This window comes from Narcine bancroftii, chromosome 7 (assembly GCF_036971445.1).
Source record: "Narcine bancroftii isolate sNarBan1 chromosome 7, sNarBan1.hap1, whole genome shotgun sequence".
Lineage (NCBI taxonomy): Eukaryota > Metazoa > Chordata > Chondrichthyes > Torpediniformes > Narcinidae > Narcine > Narcine bancroftii.
Genome location: NC_091475.1, coordinates 9121997 through 9147122, shown reverse-complemented (window position 1 = coordinate 9147122; position 25126 = coordinate 9121997). Strand labels below are relative to the sequence as shown.

Here is a 25126-nt window from a genome sequence, read left to right as displayed (position 1 = left end):
CAAGACATGGTAATCCAACGGCTGCAAGAACCAGATTGTTTTAATTTCTACCCAAATGTAGAAGGGATGTTAGGAGCTGGAGGCCTGCTGCAAAGCAACTATGGTTCCTGAGAGAGCAGTTACAGTGCTGTAGCATATGTCTTCAACAGTTGGCTATGAGATTCTATTGAAAGGTTGTCCAGAGTTTGCATCACCCAGCATTGCATTTTAACACAGAGCACAATCCAATTTCCACAAAAAAATTAAAAGGTCCACCTTGTCTCTGACATGTACTGTTTGGTGGAACACAGAAATGCCCCGTGTCTCCTAAAGATTTATTGTGCACATCTGTGTATTTCGCTGAAGTTTGAATGACCACGCGACACATGTCTGAGGAGCTTTCTTTGCTTCTTTGAAGCTTCTTCCTGCTTCTGCGTGAGCCCCAGGCCAGTTCTGGGCACGTGCTCCCCTGTAGCATTTTTTTCAAAGATGCCGTTGTGATAGTACAATTTCTATCACCACTGTGTATCTGTACAGATTGTAGTGTAGGATGACTGTGATTGGCTGAGAGTGTAGCCACACCTTCTGGGAGGTCTTAAAGGATTGCTCCTAGTCAGACCTGGTCATTCTGGACTGGTCGACCTACATGTGATACGCTCCAGTCTTTTAGTTAATAAAAGCCTTGGTTTGGATCAACAAGTCTTTGGTTCTTTCGACACGCTCTACAGCCACACGTTATAAAGGTTCTTTTGTCAGAAGTTAACATAAGGTATAAAGCAGTTCCAGAGATTAAACAGAAGTGAAGCAAAATTAATCTTCAAAATCATGTTGGCATTTTTCATTTTTTCTATTTTTATTTTCAAATATTTCATAAAATTATCATTATTGAGGACACTGAACCTCTGGTTTGAAATGAAAGATACTTTCTTCAGTGACGTGGAATACCCAAGCCTTCTTAGCTGCCATTGTTCATTCCCTTGAATGGAAAGTGTTAGCCTAGGTTTAAACAGCTTTTGTGTTTAAACATATGACTGTAAAATATCTGGAGCACCAATAGCAGAGTATTCAATTAACAACTAGTAAAGAAAAAAGATGAAAATCACTCATTTTGTTTTGTAAATTTTATTCCTTTTTAAATGTAGCTACAAATTGTCGCACCTTGTGGAATATTTTAGTGTGCTAAACGCATTCATTTTCAGCATTTGAAGCTTTTCTTTGACGGTTGCAACAGTGGTGATAAAGAAATATCGTACATCAGTGTTGTATCGCAGGACTGTTAATTCTTTTGGTGTCAACATGGATCAATTCAATTTCAATGAGAGAAAAATGTTTGCATAGCAACTGAATGACATAAAAATCTAAACATTTTAACTTAATTGGTATATAAATAACAATCTTTCACATTAGAAAATACAAACTCAACAATATTAAAGAAGGAATTCAGTGTCTCAAGGGTGTATTTCTAACCTCTGATAGTTTAAAACTGAAAGTGAGATGTTCAGAGCAGCTTACTTACTGTACAAATTGGTCAGGTTTCATTGAATTAATTCAATAACATGGTGGAATATCGGTAATGAAGCTGTGCTTTAACACCAAAAGGGGTGGCATTTTCAATTCTCAAAATATGTTGCAGTACAAGAAAGCCTTTTAAGAATCAGAACATTGGTGAACAGAACTATTCCTTGAAATTGGGTTCTTAGGATCTTAGTATGTGGAATCTCAAAGCATTGACATAAAATTTCTTTGCCCTGGCCATAAATTGTCTAAATACCAGAATTAATTCTTTCAATAGCAAAATCATTTCATTTTATCCAATGCATAGAATAATCCTCTGAGGCACTTGAGTCTTGTTTGATATTGTGACTCGGGAAATGTATTAGAAGGAATAACTCAATTAGGGAGGCAATCCAAAGCTGGAATCACCATGGTTCCCAAACAATCACAGTTCAGTTTAACAGGTTGTCACACACACCCCTGACAATAATTATCAGTAAACCTATTGAATACTGTGAGTCTGGTTGATAGAAACATGTCGTTGTTGGCTTGAGCTCAATATGCAGTCACAGCTCTGAAATGAAACTCAATTTGGGAAGTGGAGTACAAAACTCAGCTACCATTAAATTAATGAATGACGAGCATATGCAAATATTTGTAATTAGCATACACTTTAGTCTCCTAATTTTAAATGTGCTGTTTCATTCCAAATTCTAACCAGAGACCTCCTCAAAAGTAACTCCTCCATCCTTCCTACATCCACGTTCAGCTTCAACGACCAAATCCGTCTCCAAATGAAAAAGATTGGCAAAATTCCTTCTCTGTTCCTGACCACAAATCCCCCAACTACAGAGGCAGACAGCAGAGTCCACCCGCAGTAATTGCATCCCCACGTACACGAGTTGTGAAGGAAGGCAGCTTTCAAATGAATGCACATTCTACCAATGACTGAGCACTTCTCCTCTGGGTGATCTGCTTTCCACCCACCTCCCCAAAGAGGTGCTAGTTGCTGGGTGAATTGGCTGTCGCAAATTAGCTTTTGGAATTGGGTGAGTGGTAGAATTTGGGGGAAGTTGATAGGAAGTTGGGGGGAATAAAATAGGTTCAGGTGGAATTACTGCCGAAAATGGGTGGTCGATGGTCAGGACGGTCTTTATAGACCAAAGGGCCTATTTCCGTGCAGTAACTCTCCATGACTTTACTGACTGCCTGTTTAAACGAATGTGCTGGTAAAATTACTGAATTTAATTTCAGTTCTATTGGGTGATGTAAATTTCAGCATAAAGAAACACTAATTGAACATATCCACAGGTAATCTCTTGCAATGAGATTGCTCACTCATTTTAACCATCCATTCCTACATACCATTGACTCCATGGCTGGATTTAAAATGGACAGCTGACCTGGGTGTGCTCATTTCTACACTGGGTGAATTTAGGATCAAATTAGCTCCATTGTGTGGTCCGCTCCCCATTACAGAGTGCCAGGTCCACTTAAACATGCAAAGTGTATTAGTTTTGGTCCTATGGATGTTGCCGGGGAAGCTGCTGAAGAAATGTTACCCCCTCGAGCAAATGCCTTGGCAAAGGACATGCTGCACATTGGAGAAATAATTTTAATGATGTCTCTTGGCAGCAGGTGGGTGCAGGGAGGAATGCTGAGCTTGCATTTTTGATGCTTCCATGGCACAAATCTGTGCGAAAAAACCAAGGTGGATAATAGGAGTACAGGTATTGGAAGTTCTACTGTCCTCTATTAAATAATGTAGTCAAGTTTATCAAAGATTTTTCACAGAAGATTTCCTCTCAGGTTTGATCCAAAGAAGCTGTTTGGCACGATTTTCCATAGCTAACATATGCACCTACGTAGGTTGAATAAACAATCTCTGGAATATTGGTATTTACATTTTCATTCCTCTTCACAACTGGAATCTCTGCAAAAAAAAAACCAAAATTATAACATTGATTGCATTTCTTCTCTTCACAATTGCTACATCCACATTACAAAGTAGAAACCAATTAATTTTTCATTGTGAAACCAACAGGATGAAAAATCTAAAGAACATTGGCAATAAGAATGCTATTGAGAACATCCATTCCTGTCCAAACATCTCACCATGTTCAACAATTTCTTATAAACAACAATGTTCTTTTGTTCCTGTTTGTAATAAAGTTTTTTTTTTTCTGTGGTAACCTATTCCATGTGTCCATTACCATTTGAGATTCCTGGCGATCCTTCCTATTTGCTGGTAACGTTCAATGAAGCCTCTTGTTTTTGATTAACCGAGTTCAGTGAGGGTTCATTGCACATGAGACAGAAGCTGTGCTGTGAGCGTTCACCAGATTGATTCCTGGGAGGGCAGCTTTGTTGTTTGAGGAGAGATAAAGCAGACTGAGCCTATGGTCTCCAGGGTTTAAAGGAATGAGAGATCATTGCACTGAAATGTACAAGCTCCTTTGGAGACATGACAGGATAGAAGCACGGATGATGTTTTCCCCTGTCTGGATTGTCCAGAACCATGGAATACTACAGCGCAGATACAAATCTTTCTTGTCTCTGCCAAACTATTATTCCACCTAGTCCCACTGACTTGGTCCTGGACCATATCTCTCCACACCCATCTTATTCATGTACTTGTCCAAATTTTTCTGAAATGTCAAAATTAATCCTTCATTCATCTGTTCAGCAGACAGCTCGTTCAACACTCCTATCTCTCTCTCTCCATTAATTCCTCCCAATGCTCCCTTTTAAACTTTTCCCCTTTCACTCTTAATCCATGTTCTCAAGCTTTTTGTCACCGAACTTCAGTGGGTGGGGGGGGGGAGTGGAGGGGAGCCTGCTTACATTTATTCTATATGCACCCATCGTCTCAAAGTAAGGGGCATGTCTGAGAGTTGGAATAATCTATTTTTTTTTTGTATTCTTAAATGAAATCTATAATTGCGGGAATAACTTTACCAAATGGCTCCATCTGCATTGTCAGGCCAGGACTGAAATTTGGTCAGCGGCAGTTCCAGAATGGCTGAATGACCTCTGATATTCTTTTACTCTCCTAGGGCAGATTCCAACAGGTCTTCTTCTGTGATATCACACCAGTCAGAGAGGACAGAAAGACGAGGGGAAAGGACTGCAGAGGCAGCACAGTGATGTAGCTGTTAGAGCTGCTGCCTCGTAGCTCCAGAGACCTGGGTTCATTCCTGACCTTGAGTGCTGTCTGTGTGGAGTCTGGGCATTCTCTTTGTGACCCCATCGGGTTTTCTCTGGGATCTCTGGACTTGGTCTTGCACTTCAAGGACATGTATGTTGGTAGCTTAGGTGCAATAAACAAATGTGCAGCAGAATCTCAGCAGGTCATGCAGCATCCATGGGATGTAAAAGGTAACCAATGCTTTACTGCTGAGCCCTTCATCAGAAAAGGCCTGAAACATTGGTTACCCTTTACTTCCAGCGTGACCTGCAGTGTTTCTCCATCATGTTTGGGCATTGTGCCCCAGCATTTGTAGATTTTCTTGTTTAACTGTTGTAGCTTCTAAATCAGTGTTTTTCAAACTTTTTCTTTCCACTCTTATATCACCTTAAGCAATCCCTGACTAATCACAGTGCACCTATGGCATAGGGATTGCTTAAGGTGGTATGTGAGTGGAAAGAAAAAGTTTGAAAATCACTGTTTTAATCCTCCCTCATTGACTCGTTATGTGCAGGGTTTCATAACTCCAAAGGAAATGGGCCAATGACAATTTATTTCAAACAAAATATTTCAGTAATAATTGGGTCTAGAGCAGTGATTCTCAACCTTCCCTTCCCACACACATCCCACCTTAAGCAATCCCTGACTAATCGCAGAGCACTTATGGCATAGGGATTGCTTAAGTTGGTATGTGAGTGGAAAGAAAAAGGTAGCGACCCACTGTTCTAAATAGCCATTGTAAAATGTCCCTAATGTTTATGTGAATGTTAGAATGTGTTGGGAGTTGATGAGAAAAGGAAATGGAATCAGTGTAGAATTGGTGTAAATGGGTGACCAATGATCGGAATGGATTTGATGGGCCAAATAGCCTGTTCCTGTACTATATCAGGTTGACAACCATTGATCCAGCACAAATTTTGGTCTTTTAATTTCAAAAACAGTTCTGATCATCCTAAATGGACACAAATAATATGTACACATCAGCAGTTTGATGGCTTTTTACAATGAGAAATGAATCATTATTGAGGCACCTTGTTGAAGTAATTAATGGACCTATTGCCCTCGACGATAAGGAGGACTGAAAAAGTAGGTTGCAGGGTGGTTTTGTTTCCCAGAGCTAAGTCTAATGGGGGTGATTTGTCTTTCAGTATTGACTGCAATTGAATAGTCACGATTGAGTTTTTTTTTTGAAACTGTCAAATTTTCCTTTTCATTCATCAAGTCAGGCAACGATGAGTCACTCCAACAGAAAGGCAGCATGAGCTTTCATCTCAATTCGACGGGAAGTGCTTTAGTTGGAAAATTTAACTGCCAATATTCAGAGCCCATTTGGACCTCAGCCTATGAGCAGCATGAAGAAAATCCAACAGAATGATGAAATTTTAAAAACATCCAATTTTATACATGAAGATAATAATTTATCAATATGAGGCAATTAGTGTTCAAACCAGCTCATCCCTTCCACTCACTTCATTCCCTACACAAGTCTCATGCAAATACTAAACTTTTGCTAGCTCACTAGAGAAAATGAGCTGGAGACTTGGAACCATATAACAATTACAGCACAGAAACAGGCCACTTCAGCCCTTCTAGTCCATGCTGAACATCTTCTCCCACCTAATCCCACCCAGCCCATAACCCTCCGCACCTCTCTCATCCATAGACCTATCCAATTTTTCCTTAAATATTAAAATCAAACCCGCATCTACCACTTTGGCCAGAAGCTCATTCCACACTCTCACCACCATCTGAGTGAATCCATGTCCTCTTGTTTTAATCTCCTCCATTCTCGATGGAAAAAGCCTGTCCAGATTGACTCTATCTATCCCCTTTATAATTTTAAATACCTCTATCAAATCATCCCTCAGTCTTCTACATTCCAGGGAATAAAGTCCCAGCCTGCTCAACCTTTCCCTGTAACTCAAACCCTGAAACCCAGGCAACACTCTTGTAAATCTCCCCTGCCCTCTCTCCATTCTTCCTTGTATGTTTCCTATAATTTGGTAACCAAAACTGCACACAATATTCCAAATTTGGCCTCACCAATGCCTTGTACAACTTCAACATGACATCCCAACTCCTATATTCAATATTCTGATTTATCAAGACCAACATGCTAAATGCTTTCTTCACACCCTATCTACATGTGACTCAACTTTCAGAGAATAATGTACCAGAATTCCTAAATCCTTTTGTTCTATTGCACTCCTCATTTGTCTACCATTTAATGTGTATGACCTTCACTGATGAACCCTACCAAAATGCAGCACCTTATATTTATCAATATTAAACTCCATCTGCCATCTTTCAACCCCCTGGTGAACTGCATCCAATTTGACAATTTTCCACCACTACATTCTGGCATCTTCCATCTAACCATTGTTGAATCTGTTTCACTACTTCAACATTAATACCTAATGACTGAACCTTCCTCACTAACCCCTTATGCAGAATCTTGTCAAAGGCCTTACTAAAGTCCATATATATAACATCCACAGCCTTCCCCTCATCCTCCTTCTTAGTACCTTCTTGAAAAATTCTATAAGATTTGTTAAACAGGATCTATCATGTACAAAATTGTGATGACTACTTCTAATCAATCCCTGTCTTTCCAAATAATTATATATACCATTTCTAACAGCACTCTCGATTAATTTACCCACTGCCAATGTCAGACTCACAGGCCTATAGTTACCAGGTTTACTTTTGGAGCCTGTTTTAAACAGCGGAACAACATGAGCCATCCTCCACCTCCCCCTGGCCAGTGACATTTTAAATATTTCTGTCAGAGCCCCCACTATTTGTTCATTAACCTCGCTCAGGGTTGTAGGGAATATCTTGTCAGGACCTTGAGATTTATCCACCTTTATTCTCTTTAAAATAGCCAATACTACCTCATTAATCTGTATATTATCCATGGCCTCTCTACCAGAATTCCCCACTTCACCTGGCTCAATATTCTTTTCCTTGGTGAACACTGAAGAAAAAAAAATCATTTAAAGTTTCCCCCATCTCTTCTGACTTCTCACATGGCCTACCCCACTGATCCTCAAGGGGCCCAATTTTACCCCTCACTATTCTTTTACTTTTATTCTACCTATAGAAACCCTTTGGATTTACTTTGACCTTGCCTGCCAAAGCAGCCTCAGATTTCCTTTTAGCCTTTCTAATTTATTTCTTTAGATTTTTTAACACTATTCCTCAAGCACCTCATTTGTTCCCTGCTGTCTCTACCTGTTGTCCACATCCCTCTTCCTACAATCCAAATTCCTAACATCCTTTGAAAGCCAAGGCTCCCTATATTTTCTAGCCTTTCCTTCAATCCTCACAGGGACTCTCTATCCTCAAAATTTCCCCTTTGAATATCCTCCATTTATCTGTTATGTCCTTCCCTGAAAATAAATTATTCCAAACCACCCCCCTTAATCCTTTTACATCTCTTCGAAATTTACCTTATTCCAATCAAGAATTTCAACCTTAAGCCCAACCCTATCCTTCTCCATTATTGACCTAAAACCAATAGTATTATGATCATTAGACCCAAAGTGTTCACCAACACACACCTCTGTCACCTCACCAATCTCATTCCCTAATAGGAGATCCAGTTCTGCCTCCTCTTTAGTCGGTTCTTCTATGTATTGATTTAGAAAACTTTCCTGAACACATGGCAAACTCCAACCCATCCAGCCCTTTTACAGCATGGGCGTCCCAGTCAATGTGTGGAAAGTTAAAATCTTCTATAATCACCATCTATGTTTAACACACATATATGCTATCTGCTTATAAATTTGCTCCTCTAATTCCCTCTGCCCATTAGGGGGTCTATAATACACTCCCATTTTATACCTTTTCCATTCCTCAATTCCACCCAAATCACCTCACTGGATGAGCCCTCCAATCTATCCTGCCATAGCACCGCTGTATTGTTTTCTCTAGCAAGCAATACGACTCCTCCATCTTTTATCCCTTCTGTTCTATCACGCCTAAAACAATGGAATCCTGGAATATTTAGCTGCCAATCATGCCCCTCCTTCCACCATGTTTCACTGATGTCGCTACAGCGACTTCATGGGTATTCACTCTATCAGGGTGAAGATGGTGTCTTAAGAAAGCAGTCTCTATCCTCAAGTACCCTCACCTCCCAGGCTCTTCACACTACTATCCTCAGGAAGGAAGTACAGGAGCTTGAAGATGGGCATCCAGTGACACAAGGACAGCTTCTTCCCCTCCGAATAGACAATGAACCACAGACACTACCTCACTTCTATTTTCTTGCACTATATTTATTTTGAAATGTAATTTAGAGCAATTTTTGCGCTGTGATGCTGCCTCAGAACCACAAATTTTGTTACGTGTTCATGGTAATAAATTTTGATACTGATTGTGAAGATAAGGAATTTTTCTCTTAAGAAATATTTGTGCTTTTATTAAAAAACTACTTCAAAATTTTAAACCACAATACATTCAAATATGTTCAAGTATAGCAGAAGAATGTGTTATATACCCAAACCCCTCCCATCCACCCCACTAACCCTCTCTCCACTCCCTCCCACTCCCTGCTAACTCTAACCCCAAAGATGGAGATTCACCCATCAATCACATCGCTAAATCCCACGGATTAGGGTTACGCCAGCACAATGCGCCATAGAAAGTTCAAAACTTTAAAGCCACATACTCCAAATAGGGGCTGCATACTTTCAGATTAAAAAAAGATGTCCCGTAAATTGTATGTTATCTTTTCCAAAGGAGTACACGATCTCAGTTCTGTATGCCATCGTTGCAAACTTAAATCACTCATTCTTCCAAATAATCGCTATACATTTTCTTGCTACAGCCAAAGCTAATCTCAAAAACCCAATTTGATACCTAGTTAATCTCAATTTCCAACCCAACATTTTAACATTACCTAATAAAAATAATTTTGGTTCTATCGACAAGTTAATCTTAAAAACTTTCTCTAAGAACTCAAGCCATGTTCAAAAAGGTTTAACAGTATCACATAACCATATTCGTGCTTTTTATTTAAATGTGTTTTAAAGTGATATTACAGATCATATTTGAAGTACATTTTATTTTTTATCAATTCTTTACATTTATTTTGTCTTTTTAAAAATGTTTCTGATTTGTATACGTGTCTTGTATGGAGTTTTTTTTTGTACGACCGATTATTAGAAATTCTGCCCGGCCTGCAGGAAAAATGGATCTCGGGGTTGAATGTGATGTCATGTAGGAACTCTGACAATGAATCCGAACTTTGAAACAAATCCATAAGGCCACCAGGGTCATTTGGAGACAGGGCTTCATGGTCTACCACCTGAGGCCTAGCTGCTAGTCGGGAAATGGCTGTGGAAGCAACATCTTTGCTTCATCAGAGACATGGTCCCCCAAAGGGATTGTACAGAGGGTGAAGAGGGATGTGAGGGACAAGAGGTAAAGATCTGACTGTGCTGCAATGACAGGAAAAGCCTTTGTTAAAATTCAACCTTGGGTGCCTGGACTTCATGGGCATGACTAACATTTATTGTCCATTTTTACATAAATGGCCTGCTGGGGTATTTATTAGGTGACCACATGAGGCAAAGATGGCAGATTTCCAGGCCCCAATGACATTATGAATCACGTGACATTTTACGAGAATCCAATTTCTTAGAAGCCATTACAACCAAAAAAAAAATTTTAAAAATTGCAGTTTGTAATTTGAATTTAAATTTCTCTGCTGCTATTTTGGTGTTTGAATTTAGATCACTAGATTACTAGTCCAGTAAGTGCACTGGCATAAAACGTTGCCACTATGCAAAGGTCATAATTAGCACTTCTCTCCTGTACCATCGGGTGAAGAGGACCACGATGCAGGCCCATGCTCTAACCGTCACAGAAGAGAAATGAAAGGGGATAGATTATTGAAAAGCATATCCTACACATAATAAATATTTAAGATCATTCTTTCCAGTCCTAAGGCATTCCTCTTCCAGATTTTAATTTCTTATTATTTCTAGATCCATTGATCAAGAATGAATCCTCCATAAGCTGCTAAATGCTAGATAAAGTATCAAAAGTTGGAGAGATAAAATGACATTTATCTCGGTGCTATGTTGCGGTTGAATTTATTCAATGTGCTGTAATTAGGCTGTGTGCTGCAGTGTGAACAAACAAGCTCAAGCTACGAAGGCTGTGCTACAGGCTTAAAACTTGCACACAAGGTTCAGTATCCCATCTGGCTCCGTATGCTCTACTGCTTACACTGGGGTTGGCGTGAACCTTTATATGGGGCCAGTGTTTGGCAGGGAATAAGTGGAGCCAGCCTCCCAGGTAACCTCCCTGCAGGTACAGTGGGCCACCCCCTGCAGGGGGTAGAAATGCAGATGGGCGCATCGTCGTCTTTCTCTCTGCTACACTAGTTCTTAATAGCTGCCCACTAGTACCTCGTTTACCTAGAATTTTAAACTGCAGACTAAAAAAGACACCAGGATACTGGAACCTTGTCCTTGTCTGTATTCTCCATAGACCTGGGCAACAAAGTTACATGCATCAGATTACTATTTGGTGTTCAGCACCATCATCCCTTCAAAACTAATTAGCAAACTTCAAGTCCTGGTCCTCAATACCCCACTGTGTAATTGGATCCTGGATTTCCTCACCTCCAGTCCCCAATCAGTGCAGTTGGCTAGAACGTCCTGTATCCTCCACATTCTCCATCAGTACCGGAGCACCACAGGGCTGCATATTTAGCTCCCTACTCTACTCACTTTACACCTGTGACTGGGTGGCTTGGTACCACAACACTAGTTACAAATTTGTTGACGATACTACAGTAGTGGGCTGTATAACAAGAGGCAATGAAATGGCATACAGAAGGGATATTGAATGGTGTACTCACAACCACCTTGCATTCAATGTCACCAAAACCAAGGGGCTAACTGTAGACTTTAGGAAGGGAAAACCAGAGGTATACGATCTAATGAACATCGGGAGATCAGAAATGAAGAAGGTGAGCAAATTTAAATTCTTTGGAGTCACTATCTCCGAGGATCTTTCCTGGACTTAACACACTAATGTCATTGTGAAGAAAGCATGTCAGCACTTCTACTTCCTCAGGAGTTTGTGGAGGTTCGGTATGACAATAGAAACCTTGGTAACTTCTACAGATGTGTAGTGGAAAGAGTGCTGACCGGCTGCATCATGGCCTGGTATGGGGGCACCGATACCTCTGAGTGAAAAGCCCTGCAAAAGGTAGTGGACACAGCCCAGTACTTCACAAACAAAACTCTCCCCACCTTTGAGAGAATCCACATGGAAGGCTGCCACTGAAGAGCAGCAGCAATTATCAAAGATCCGTACCACCCAGGATGTGTTCTCGCTGCTGCCATTAGGAAAGAGCTCTAGGTGCCACAAGGGTTGGACCACCAGGTTCAGGAACAGTTACTACCCCTCCACCGTTAGATTCCTCAACAACAAACTCCATCAGGGATGCATTTAAGAACTCTTACTTTATGCATTATTTATTTCTGAATATTTATTTTGTATGTACTGTACAGTCAATTTTTTTTTACATTCCTCTCTTTTATACATGTATCTTTTTCTTGTGTATCGTCTACAGTTACAATAAGTAGAAATTTTACCTGGCCCGCAGGAAAAAGAATGTCAGGGTTGTATGTGATGTCATGTATGTACTCTGACAATAAATCTGAATTTTGAAATGGATAATAGAGAATTATAAACACTACAGATGCTGTAATCTTGAGCAAACTAAGAGATGGTGGGCCAGGCAGCATCCATCGATAAGAATGATCAGTCATCATTTTGGGCTGGGACCCTTCATGTAAAAAGGGGATGATATTATGTACAGTATATGAAGTTGGGTGCAGTCTAGCCTCGCACCCTTCCTAATTTGGCCCTGAGTGTTTTGGCAACCAAACAGAGAAGCTTACAAAATCCTGGCTGAGATTAAACTAATTTGGCAGTCAAAATTGGGTCCCCTCATCTTTCTATGTCTAGATTATTGAATGAATGGTCCATAAATAAATAAAAGAAGTTATGAATCTTCTAGTTCCACAAGATTTTAACATTTGCATATGATTATTCGGTCAAATCGAATGTGCATAATACTGGATTTAAAGATGATTTTAAAGTGATTTTTTTTGAACTGTTGATGTGGTCAAATGTCTTGCGATCAAAGCAAAATACACTGGACAACAAATTTTTTCAAAAGATTTGCTTCCAGAAACAAAATTGAAGATTATGATAAACCACTTCAAGTTGAACACAAAGATAATTTCAGATTTGCTGGATCACGTAGGAAGTTGGCGCAACAGTAAATTAACTTTTATTGAATTTAATATGTTTAATTGCGTAATGATGCTGGTGCATTGCGTTTTGCTGCTAGTTTTTGTTTGTACTCAACATCTGATGCCTCTCATGTCAGTGTCCAAAATGAGAGCATGTTCGGCAGCAATGATGGATTCCAGATTCCCTGATACAGCTTTTCCATGGTCACCACATTTGTCACTGTCTGCCCTAAGATCAGCAGGGACGAAGTCCAAGTGCGAATGCAGAAAATGAATTTCCAATGACTTGTTGCACTTTGTGGTTTCGTATGCTTGAAGCATGTTGTTATAAACCATTTTTTTTTAAAAAAAAAAGGTATGTGATAGGAAAATCTTTAGGTTATTTTTGTGATCGGCAGCCCAAAAGCTATAAAATGCACCCAAAAGTGTTCAGGAAGCAAAATTCTTGTTGTCCAGTGTTGTGTCACAGTGCAGTATATATTTTTGAAAAAACTCACCAATCTCTGTATTTTTCCGTAGTCTTCTCCAAATGAAGAATGTTAATGTAACACAGATTAGAATTGTTCCAACCAGACTGACTCCAATAATAACAGCTATGAGCAAGAAAAAAGTGCTAGATCAATGCAGAGAAAACTGATAACGTGTCTCCCAGTCATTTAGGGGTATGGCTGATGACTAAATCTGAAAGTACACCAATGCTTTTCCAGCAAGTGAAGCAAAATTGAAATCAGTTTTAAGTTTCGGTGTCCTACTAAATGACATCGAATTAACCAAGTGATCTTAAGTGGGACAGTTATAAATAGCTTCTGACATTAAACTTGAAAATATTGTAGCAACAAGATTAGAAAGTGGTTTGTTCTCTTTTAAAGGCAACAAAGATCGATTTTGTAGCCAACTTCTCGTCTATTTATTGTCTCCATGACGTGTAGAAACAAAGAAAGTAAATTAAAACGATTTTATTGTTCATTGACATTAATCTGATCAGATCAAGGCCGTGAGAAGTAGGAAAAGGTAGCCCAATCGGCCCCTGTGTCTACTACCCTGTTCAGAAAGATCGCTGATGATTCATCCATTTTCCTAACCACTTGATTTCTTTGGTGATTAGATAGCTATCACAGCCATCAATATACAGAAGGAATCTGGTCTCACAACCCTCGACAATTAGATGTTCCAAAGATGCACAATCTGCTGAGAGAAGAACTTCCTCCTGCCCTCACACCTCAGTAGGAACTCCCTTATTCAGAGATCATTGCCCTCTGATTCTGGACTCGCCCACGAGAGGAAACATTCTCTCAGTGCTTGTACCGTTTAACTCATTCAGACACATGTGGTTCAATGTAATCACTCCTCATTCTTCTAAACTACACAGTGTGGAGTCAAATATATCTAGCTTTTCCTCAGAGAACAGTTCATTTATTATCCCAGTGAACTTTCTCCAAACTATCTCCATGAGATAATATTTTCTGTAAAATAAATAGGACAAAAAACTTTGCGGTTGTCGAAATCTGGTCTCACGAGTGCATTGAACACTCACAGTCCCTACTTCTCCAAGTGCTTTGAAACAAGTACTTGCATTCCCTTCATCTCTTTGACTGCCTGCTACACGTAAGCTAATTTGCTTCATGTTCAGATCCCAAATCCTTTTGCACTTAAGTAATTAGCATGTTTTTCCATTTGAACAATATTATTATTTTATTTTTCGATTCATTTGACATTTTATTTGGCTATTGATTTATTAGTATCTCCCTGTAAATTTCTTGCAACTTTTCATCTTGCCTATTTTTGTGTTTGGTGACTGTAGTTCTTTTTATTTGATCAAACTATTGTAAATAGTTATAATCCTAGAATTTATTTTGATGAAATCTTATTCATATTACGAGCTCCAGTTCTAGTAAAATGGGATTATCACTGTAAGGGATAACTGTGACTGAATGGTCACAGTTAACATTTAACACAAGCACAATTCAAGTCACAGCCCAGTGACAATTCAATACATTGGAAGAACTGAGGGAAGATTTGTCACAGTCTGTTCCAGATTCAATTCATTTGCAAAAACACGGTGATTTTGCAGGGGAGAACCATTCTGACGGCTGGAGAGAAACAGCCTTTTGAAGCAGCTCTTGTGGCCACCCATTCTGTGGAATTCAGAGCAAAGCATGTTCTGGGAACGACTGAGCCTTTTTGATGGATTGACCTGTGCCAGGAGAGTCTTTTTGGGAAGCAAAGTGCTCCATTTTGATTGTGACTAACAGTGGAGGTCACTTGGAGAGACGGCTTCAATTTAAGTGTGTCTAGCAGTGAATTTACTTGGAGAGACCGGTGCCAGGGTCTTGGAATCTTCGTGGAGGCCACCCAGTTTGAGTCTTGCCTACAAAAGGACCAAGAGTGTTGTGACCACAGCTCGTGTGGATAGAAATTTCTTCAAAGGCAACGCAAGAAGAATTTGAGTCTGTAGCAGCTACAACTCCGGTCTCCCCATCAGTTCAACATTAATTCTGGGCAACATTAATTCTGGGCATCAAATTTCAGAGGTCAGCGCTTCAACACTGAATTAAAAGAGTGAACTTTGAAGTAACTTTCTAGATTTTAGCCTGGACTGTAATGGTTTGGGTAACACGCACAGTGTTAAGGATAGTTTAAAAGTTATGACTATAGTTTGAGTTAGAAATAAAATGAGTGTTTTAAGATTAATCACTGTCTGGTTCATTGCCTATTGTTTGTTGCTTGTAACATTCAACATAGTTTGCAAACCCAGAATGACTCCCTTCTCCCTATTCGGGGATTCCTGTCTTTCATCCAATCCTCTCTCCATCTCAATAAATAATATCTAACACCTTGGGCTCTTACAACATGATCATTGTGAGTCCCTTGGTAAAACACAGGATTCTTTTGACACCGTGGTTAAGTGAAAGGATCTCTCCTAACATTGGCCTATTTAACTTCCAAAACAACATATTGATTTAAAAAAAAAATTATTTGGCTTGTTACGTAATTAAGTAGCATCCTTCAACTTGCTTCTGATCAAAAAATACTTCTTAATTTGCAAGAACGGTAGAATGACTGACTATCTTGAGCTATCGAGTATTATTTGGAGGTTACCTGAACAAGGTCACCTTGTGCATTGTAATCACAGCACCTGCAGAATTTCCCATTTAATGCAAAGCCATCAAGAGCGACATGGCAGAGAGGTTTACAGATGGCACAAAAATTGTGCCATTAGCAGTAAGGATGAAAGTTGCAGTTTGCAGGAAGGCATGGATGGTTTGAAAAGTTGAGCAGAAAATGGCACAAATTTGGGACACGTGAAATTCTCCATTTATGACGGTGTTACAAGGCAAGGCAGAGGTCGACAGCATCGAGTCCACGCTGCTGAAGATCCAGCTGCGCTGGATGGGTCACGTCTCCAGAATGGAGGACCATCGCCTTCCCAAGATCGTTTTATATGGCGAGCTCTCCACTGGCCACCGTGACAGAGGTGCACCAAAGAAAAGGTACAAGGACTGCCTAAAGAAATCTCTTGGTGCCTGCCACATTGACCACCGCCAGTGGGCTGATAACGCCTCAAACCGTGCATCTTGGCGCCTCACAGTTTGGCGGGCAGCAGCCTCCTTTGAAGAAGACCGCAGAGCCCACCTCACTGACAAAAGGCAAAGGAGGAAAAACCCAACACCCAACCCCAACCAACCAATTTTCCTTTGCAACCGCTGCAATCGTGTCTGCCTGTCCCGCATCGGACTGGTCAGCCACAAACGAGCCTGCAGCTGACGTGGACTTTTTACCCCCTCCATAAATCTTCGTCCGCGAAGCCAAGCCAAAGAAAAGAAAGAAAGAAAAACAAGGCAAGGGAGGATATTGAATGGTGTGGATCGATTCTTTAATTTTGAAGAAGTGCCTCAGGATTTTGGAGTGCAATATCCACATATCTTTTTGGGTAGCAGGACAAATCAATTAGGTAATTAAATGCTTGTGGGATACTTTATTAACCAAGGCCAGATTACAAGATCAGGGAAGTTATGAAATAATTCAAGAATAGTTGGATCAGAGCTCAAATATTGCAAACTGTTTGCACTGGAGATCGTGTAGAGGAGATTTAAAAAGACTTCATGAAAACTGGCAAATTTTAGTTCTGAAGAAAGATTGGCTCAGGTAAGGCTGCTTTCTTAGGAGTAAAACCTCATTCAAATTCATAAAACAATGAGGGACTTTGCAATAGTAAACAGGATTCTTTCTGGTTAAGGATTAGAGAATAAATGACAAATCAAATGCAAGTAAAGGCTGGAACTCGCTTCCTGAATGGGTCGAAGGCTTTGAAAGTATTTGGAATTGCATTTGAACAATTGTGACCTGCAGTGGTGGAGATCTGAAGCTGAAAGGGATTAGACACAGTGACATTGGCATGGTCTATTGAAGAGCTTCATGTGCCACACATTTTCAGTCATCACCATGTCCGTCATAGGCATTAATTGTAGGGATTGGGGTTCTCTAACATGTTCACCACTTGTGCTTCGTTTGTGTCAGTTTTTTCATTCATGTTTTTCAGGGAGTGGATCCTGGTTAATATAACCAACACCCATTTAAAAAAAAAAAAAAAAATTGCAAGTAGTTTGAAGACAATTATATATTGGTAAAATAAATGTCAAAAATTAAGAATGTGATGTCCATGCTTTTAACAATTCAAATATGAAAGTAAAACTACAGATTGCAGATTTAGAATCCTGATTAGACTTTTCTATTTGGACTTTACATCTGTGGAACATAGTTTTGGTTTAAAAACACATCTTACCAGATGATGAACTTTGTGGCACAGTAGGGGTAGTGGTTAGTGCAATGCCTTTACAGCGGCAGTGATAGGGATCGGATCCGGGTTAAAAATCCCGCGCTGTCTGTAAGGAGTTTGCACATTCTGCGTGAGGTTTCCCCGGGGGCTCTGGTTTCCCTCCCATCCATCAAACACAAACCAGGATGTAGGTTAATGGGGTGTAAATTGGGCGGTACGGACCGAATTGGTCTGTTTCAGTGCTATGGGTCTAAATATAAATTTTAAATTTAATACAGAAAATATACACTCTAGAAACCTGCATGTGATTATTAAATTAAGTAATTTAATTGCGGTGAACTGCTATATTCCTGATTACCTGGTTCTGCCCTGTCCTGTGACTGTACCTATGGCCCCCTTCCTCTTTGACTTTGTATAAAGCTTCTAACACCTTGACCCTTCCCCAGAAAGCCCGGGCCACGGCACAGGACGAGGTCCCCGTCCATTGTGAATAAAAGCCTGTAAATCAGGGACTCAGTCTCAGCCTCTTGTGTTATTTATTGCGTGTCATTCACATATTCATGTATATTGCCTGAAATGCCAAATGTTAAAAAGAATTGAGTGGTTTTTTTTAAAAAAAGGAATGAATAATGTTTTCCCTTTAGATAATATTTTTAATGGATGTCATCATATTCCTCCACACAAAACTTGAGTATTTGAATGTAATGGCAAATGCACAAATTAACCAGTCTGAACTGAATGGACTGAATGTCCACCTCCTGTTCCACTTATTGGATCAATTGTATGAGGTTAGTTCCACCACCCCACTTTTGGAGAATGATTCTGCGTCCAAATTAAAATGGCACAAATTAGATAAAAAAATTGATTGTTGCATTAATGTGAACGGCGTTTATGTCCACTATCATTGATCGAAGGATCCATTTTACTAAAGAAAATAAACACGGAAAAATCTTGGAAACACTCAGAAGGTCAGGTTTTCCTTCATTTTCTCTATTTGCTTCTGATATCCAATATGTACAGCTAGTTCCATCTAGCAAAAGGAATGTAATTTCCAGAATATCACAAATAAATCTTACTATGTTACCCCAAACTTTCTGGAAACTAATTATTTAAAAATAAAATTAGTAATGTTTGTACTTTTATTTTGCAATTTGACAATCTGATCCAACAGGGAAGATGGCCATTAAACACATTGTGGTGAGATTGACACGGAAAATCCTAACTCCGTGGTTCTCAACCTTTTCCCTTCCACTCACATCCCACTTTAAGTATTCTCTATTTCATCGGTGCTCTATGATCCATAAGGGATTGATTAAGGTGGGATGTGAGTGGGAAGGGGAGGTTGAAAATCACTGCTCTAGACCCAATTGTTACTGAAATATTTTGCTTGAGAAAAATTATCATTGGCCCATTTCCTTTGGAGTTATGAAACCCTGCACATAATGAGTCAATGAGGGACGATTAAAACAGTGGTTTTTCACATTTTTTTCTTTCTACCCATATCCCACCTTAAGCAATCCCTTACTAATCACAGAGCACTGATGGCCTAGGGATTACTTAAAGTGGGATGTGAGTGGAAAGAAAAAGGTTGAGAACCACTGTCCTAACTTATCTTTACTATAGATCAATCTGCTAAACATTTGTGATAGTTTCTGATTCTGTTTGAAGTTATTTAAGATTACTTTCTTTGCTTATTCCTTCATACCAAAGCCACATTTGATATCTGATGTGCAACATAAGAAGCAAATGGATATTTATGTGATTGTAGCGAGGAAATGGTCTCACACAAGTGTTGTCACATAGTAATTGCAGCAGGAAAGAGTTGAAATGGAACTTGTTGACCAAAACAGGCTTCTTAAAATTTGATAAAGTAGTGCTTCATCTATGAGAATCTCATTGAATTATATACGTGGAAAGAGGCTCTTCAGTTTAAGGCGCCTGACTATGTAATGTTGAATTTGTATGCTCTTCCACCACACCCCCCCCCCCCCAAACAGACCTGCAAATTTTTTTCAAATAACTATGAAAATTCTTTTGAAAGTCACTTTAGATTCTACTTCCATTTTCATGCTTTGATTATTGGATTCAAATAAGTGATGTGCAATAATAATGTTTCATTTTCTCTATTCATCTGTCATGTATTATGAAGTGGTGTCCTCTAGTTACTGAACTGTGTACCAGTGCATTCAGTTTCAGGTTTCTGAAACCTTTAAACAGCATTAAAACTCCCCTTAAACCTCCAAGACAGAAAAAAAAAACCACACATTTCTCCTACCTCTCCACCTAATAAAACAATGTCATCAATTGTTTTATGGTTATTATAAATAAACATGGGCCAATCAGAGCAAGGAGTAAAGCACAAAAGTATGTAGGAACCGTGAATGAAGTTAAAAACACAAAATGCTGGAAAAACTCATCAGGTCAAACAGCTTACTTTAGCAAGGATAAAGATACAAAACCAACGTTTCGGGCTTGAGCCCTTCATCAAGCTATCTTTATCTTTGCTCTGTAAAGTGTACTGTTTGACCTGCTGAGTTTCTCCTGCAGTGCATTTTTACTTCAATAAGAAAAAAGTCCAAGTTCAGGTTCAATTGTGTTTCTGATTCCCATCAACATCTGTGCATCAATAGCCAGATTGATAATCTCTTTTGATCCCATATTACTCAGGAATTCTAAGGAGAGGCTTAAAAAATTAAATCTTCCAAATTCATCATTCAATCCTAAACTAAAACCTTTTTTTTTTTTGCAATGAACACCACAAAGACTTTTAATCCAGAGATAATTTACAGAAAAGCTTATGCTGCTTTCAAGAAGGCAACCGACATCATAAAAGACCCTGTCACCCTAATCACAACCTCTTCTCGCTGCTACTTATGGGTAGAAGGTGCAGAACCCTGAAGACCTCACATCTAGGTTCAAGAACAGTTGCTTTCCAACAGCCATCAGTTACTGAACCTCCCCATGGAACAGGAATTATGGACTTCTCTGACTCCACAGAAGGACTTTCTTCCCGACTGTAAAGTGTAATTTATGTTCCCTTTTTAACTTAATTTAATGCATTGTAGTTTTTAATTTCATGAAGTACCTGGATAGCTGCAGCAACAATAAACTCATTATCTCTCTTAACAATGAGAATTCCTAATAAAAGCCAAGAAACATTCCTGAATGTTAAAAATCTTAAGATACTGCTGGAATATGTTTCACATGGATGAAGATTCCAAGATTTTAGTGTTCACAATGAATTTGAGCAGGGAGTGAAATTTTGTTTCAGTCTCCCTTAACAGCTTTAAAAAAAAAAATGTTTTCATGTAATCTAAATAAGGCATATACAGACAACACGGTAACAGGCCAATTTGGCCCTGCGAGTCCGTGCTGCCCCTTTTACACCCCATTAACCTACACCCCCGGTACATTCTTCAACAGTAGATGTAAACCAGGAGCTCCCAGGGAAAGTTGCAGGATATCTTTTATTTGACTTAAGGCTGTGAAATCGTGATGTTTGATATTAAACCTGAACCGAACAATCATTGCTTGCATGGAATATTATTTTCTATAAATTAACTTGGCTTTTCCGTTTGTGTATCACCCTTTTATTTTCTGGATATTTATTGGACATCATTATTATACTTTAAATTTGTTATTTAATTCCTTGGAATACTCAAATGGGCAGAACGTGGAGATTAAAGGCACCACATCACACATAGGTTAGTTCTAACTTATGTCGCAAATGTTTACATTATTATGAAAATTAACATTATTTCAATCTTGCTATTATCTATTTTTATACATGTGTGTTAGCAAAGTTGAATGCCATGCAGATCTCTGTTAATCAGCCTTTCAATTAATTCATGATTAATTTATGCATGAGCTCATGTAACCTAATATTGATTCAAATTTCCTGGTACTCTTCATTAATAAGAGTTTGCTCATAATAATTTTGATAATTTCAAGTGAACCAGTGTCCAATTTTTGAGGAAAGCTTTTCAACTTTCCACAATTGTTTAGGTTTTCAGATTTCACTTCTCAATGAAGTCGAGCGCTCTTGTCGATTCGCCCACAATGAATAAAACTTATCCTAATAAATCAGCTTTTAATCATTTTAAATATCTCTATTAAATCTTAAATGAAACTCTTGTATCATTCTGATTAAACTGGATGCAGTACCATTCGAAGTGCCCGCTGATCGGTCAGATGGGAAAATCGATGCTCTAAACTTACCAGGGAATTTTCTGCTTTTCTTGATCTCCTTATTTCTTGTCATATTTCCTCTTTTCTTTATATGCTCATCTTTGAGATCATTTGTTTTGGCTTTTAAAACAGGATACAGAACTCTGTTACTGGAAGTATCCAGGAGAAACAAAGTCTTTTATAATTTTGTTCCAAACACGTGAAGGACTTACCAATGACAAACAACTGCTTGGTTATTGTCATTTGCTTCCCTGCAGTGTCTACCAGTGTCACAATATAGCATCCTGTATCATTCAGCTGAATGTTGGTTAGTAAAAAGGAGCCATTTTTAAAATCTTTCACCCGTGACTTGTAACCTTCAAAGATGGTGAGCTCACGTTCATGAAAGGGAAACATGACAATACTGGTTTGGCTTGTTCCAGTTTTTTTCCATTCTATTGATTGATTCATACAGGATGTACAATTTACAGAAAATAACACATCTTCTCCAATGCTGGCATTGATGTGTTCTACCATTTCAGCACCTTTTGACGGAGTCACAATGTGATCTGCAAATTAAAAAAAAACACAATGGGACTGGTTGTGATTTAATGTCCTTCTACTGATTGACAACGGCGTGAAGCAAGGCTGCGTCCTCGCACCAACCCTCTTTACTATCTTCTTCAGCATGATGCTGAAACAAGCCAATAAAGACCTCAACAATGAAGACAGTGTTTACATCCGGTACTGCATGGATGGCAGTCTCTTCAATCTGAGGCGCCTGCAAGCTCACACCAAGACACAAGAGCAACTTGTCCGTGAACTACTCTTTGCAGACGATGCCGCTTTAGTTGCCCATTCAAAGCCAGCTCTCCAGCGCATGACGTCCTGTTTTGCGGAAACTACCAAAATGTTTGGCCTGGAAGTCAGCCTGAAGAAGACTGAGGTCCTCCATCAGCCAGCTCCCCACCATGACCACCAGCCCCCCCACATCTCCATCGGGCACACTGAACTCAAAACGGTTAACCAGTTTACCTACCTCGGCTGCACCATTTCATCTGATGCAAGGATCGACAAGGAGATAGACAACAGACTCACCAAGGCAAAAGAGTCTGGAAAAACAACCACCTGAAGGAACATACAGAGATCAGCGTGTACAGAGCCATTGTCATACCCACGCTCCAGTTCGGCTCTGAATCATGGGTCCTCTACCGGCATCACTTACGGCTCCTAGAACGCTTCCATCAGCGCTGTCTCCGCTCCATCCTCAACATTCATTGGAATGACTTCATCACCAACATCGAAGTACTCGAGCTGGCAGAGTCCGCAAGCATCGAATCCACGCTGCTGAAGACCCAACTGCGCTGGGTGGGTCACGTCTCCAGAATGGAGGACCATTGCCTTCCCAAGATCGTGTTCTAGGGCGAGCTCTCCACTGGCCACCGAAAGAAGAGGTACAAGGACTGCTTCAAGAAATCTCTTGGTGCCTGCCACATTGACCACCGCCAATGGGCTTATATCACCTCCAACCATGCATCTTGGCGCCTCACAGTTCGGTGGGCAGCAACCTCCTTTGAAGAATACCGCAGAGCCCACCTCACTGACAAAAGACAAAAGAAGAAAAACCCAACACCCAACTCCAACCCACCAATTTTCCCTTGCAACCGCTGCAACTGTGCCTGCCTGTCCCGCATCGGACTTGTCAGTCACCAACGAGCCTGCAGCAGACGTGGACATACCCCTCCATAAATCTTCGTCCGCGAAACCAAGCCAAAGAAACTGATTGAAGAGTACTGATTACTTCTCTACAGGCGGATGCAGTGATACAATCACATAGATCTCGCTTTGCCTTTCTCACTGCTAAACCCATCGCTTGTTTCAAATCTGATTAGAATGTTGCTACTTGTGTCAAAGACTGTGGCTCTACACTGCAACAGAAAATATGTGGGCCATCCTTTTAAACGGTGAAATTCTGGCCATAACACTTTTTCATTGAGGAAGGAACTCTTTCCTTGCCTCAGATTCTTTTTACCGATGATCTGAGATCATCATTCTTTCACAATTTACCCCTCTACCAATTGAAAAAAGGTTTCTCTTTGCATTACTTTCACAATTTTCAACCCTATCTAATTTCACCTCGACCTTTACTGCTCAAAGGAAAACAATCCCCAACTTTAAGAATCAAAAATGATGACTTACTTTTGTATAACAAGATGCATAGCTTGAAAATTACAGCTCTAACAACACAAGTCATGCTGCCGTGATCACTGTGGTGGTCTGAAACGAAAAAAAAAGGGTTGGTTATTTTAGTAAAGCTGACGTGTGCATGTGGTTAGGCTTTGTCAATGAACAGTGTCTCACCCACACATTAAACATTGAAATGAGTTCTTGCCATTTGTGTTTCTCTGCAAGCGGAAGTGATTATAAAGTTCACCATGTGTGATATTTAAAGAGCACCACACTGAAATTAAGTAAATGTTTTTCCCCACAGAATGGTAAACAGATTAGGATCCCCACCATTTTCTCCTCCAATAGTGGATAATCACAGAAGCTAAAAAAGTATAATTTCGGTACATTTTTAAAGAATAATATTTTGACAGCAGGGCAAATTTTCTAGACCATGTCATTTACAATTCAATCAAAACAATAATGCTTTAAAAACTCAGGGTGACACTGAATCATCTGGAGTGGTCCACTCAATCCATGTGATTTTTATGCACTCCTCAGCTGACTTGCTGTATGGGAACTGTAGCAACCTTGCTGGAATGTTTGATATACAGGCAACTTTCAAACTCATTCTATTCACCTCCTGCTGAAGCAGCACTGTGGAACTTGGAAACAATCTCACTCCCCAACTGCGGATCGTGAACTTTCGAAGTATCATTGCATAAACCAGGAATAAAGCAAGGCTGAAATGGATATTCCATTTCTTACTACTTGGATAGATGAAAACCTATGAATACTGAATTTTAAAGTAGATTTTTAATCCTTCTGATTGATTGAAAATAGTCTTAAATCTGATTCAAATCCTGAAAATATTGACGGTGTAGCAGCTGCTGCTGCTGGGGCGATTACGGTCAAAGAATTTGACACTGGTTTATTGTGTTGGCAGCTCCTGTTGATGAAGGGCTCAGAAGCCCATCTCTGATGACGCCCTGCCACCTGAGTGGTGGCATTACAGTCCACTTCCTGGGATTGGTTGTTTCGCGGTCTCCGGGGAGCGGACAGTCAGTGAAC

General features: G+C 39.7%; 1 protein-coding gene across 2 annotated transcripts; it reads right to left on the bottom strand.

The window, feature by feature from the left end:
* Nucleotides 1-1094: 1094 nt before the first annotated feature.
* On the bottom strand, nucleotides 1095-24157 carry LOC138739763 (V-set and transmembrane domain-containing protein 5-like). Of its 2 annotated transcripts, XM_069892342.1 has the most exons (5): nucleotides 24089-24157; nucleotides 22123-22458; nucleotides 21941-22030; nucleotides 13443-13538; nucleotides 1095-3406 (listed from the first exon to the last, which is right to left on the bottom strand). In XM_069892342.1, exons 1-5 carry the CDS (start codon nucleotides 24141-24143, stop codon nucleotides 3279-3281), a joined length of 705 nt encoding a protein of 234 aa, XP_069748443.1. In that variant the 5' UTR covers nucleotides 24144-24157; the 3' UTR covers nucleotides 1095-3278. The 2 variants fall into 2 exon arrangements, with proteins under 2 accessions (XP_069748443.1, XP_069748444.1); XM_069892343.1 differs by lacking the exon at nucleotides 13443-13538.
* Nucleotides 24158-25126: the final 969 nt, after the last annotated feature.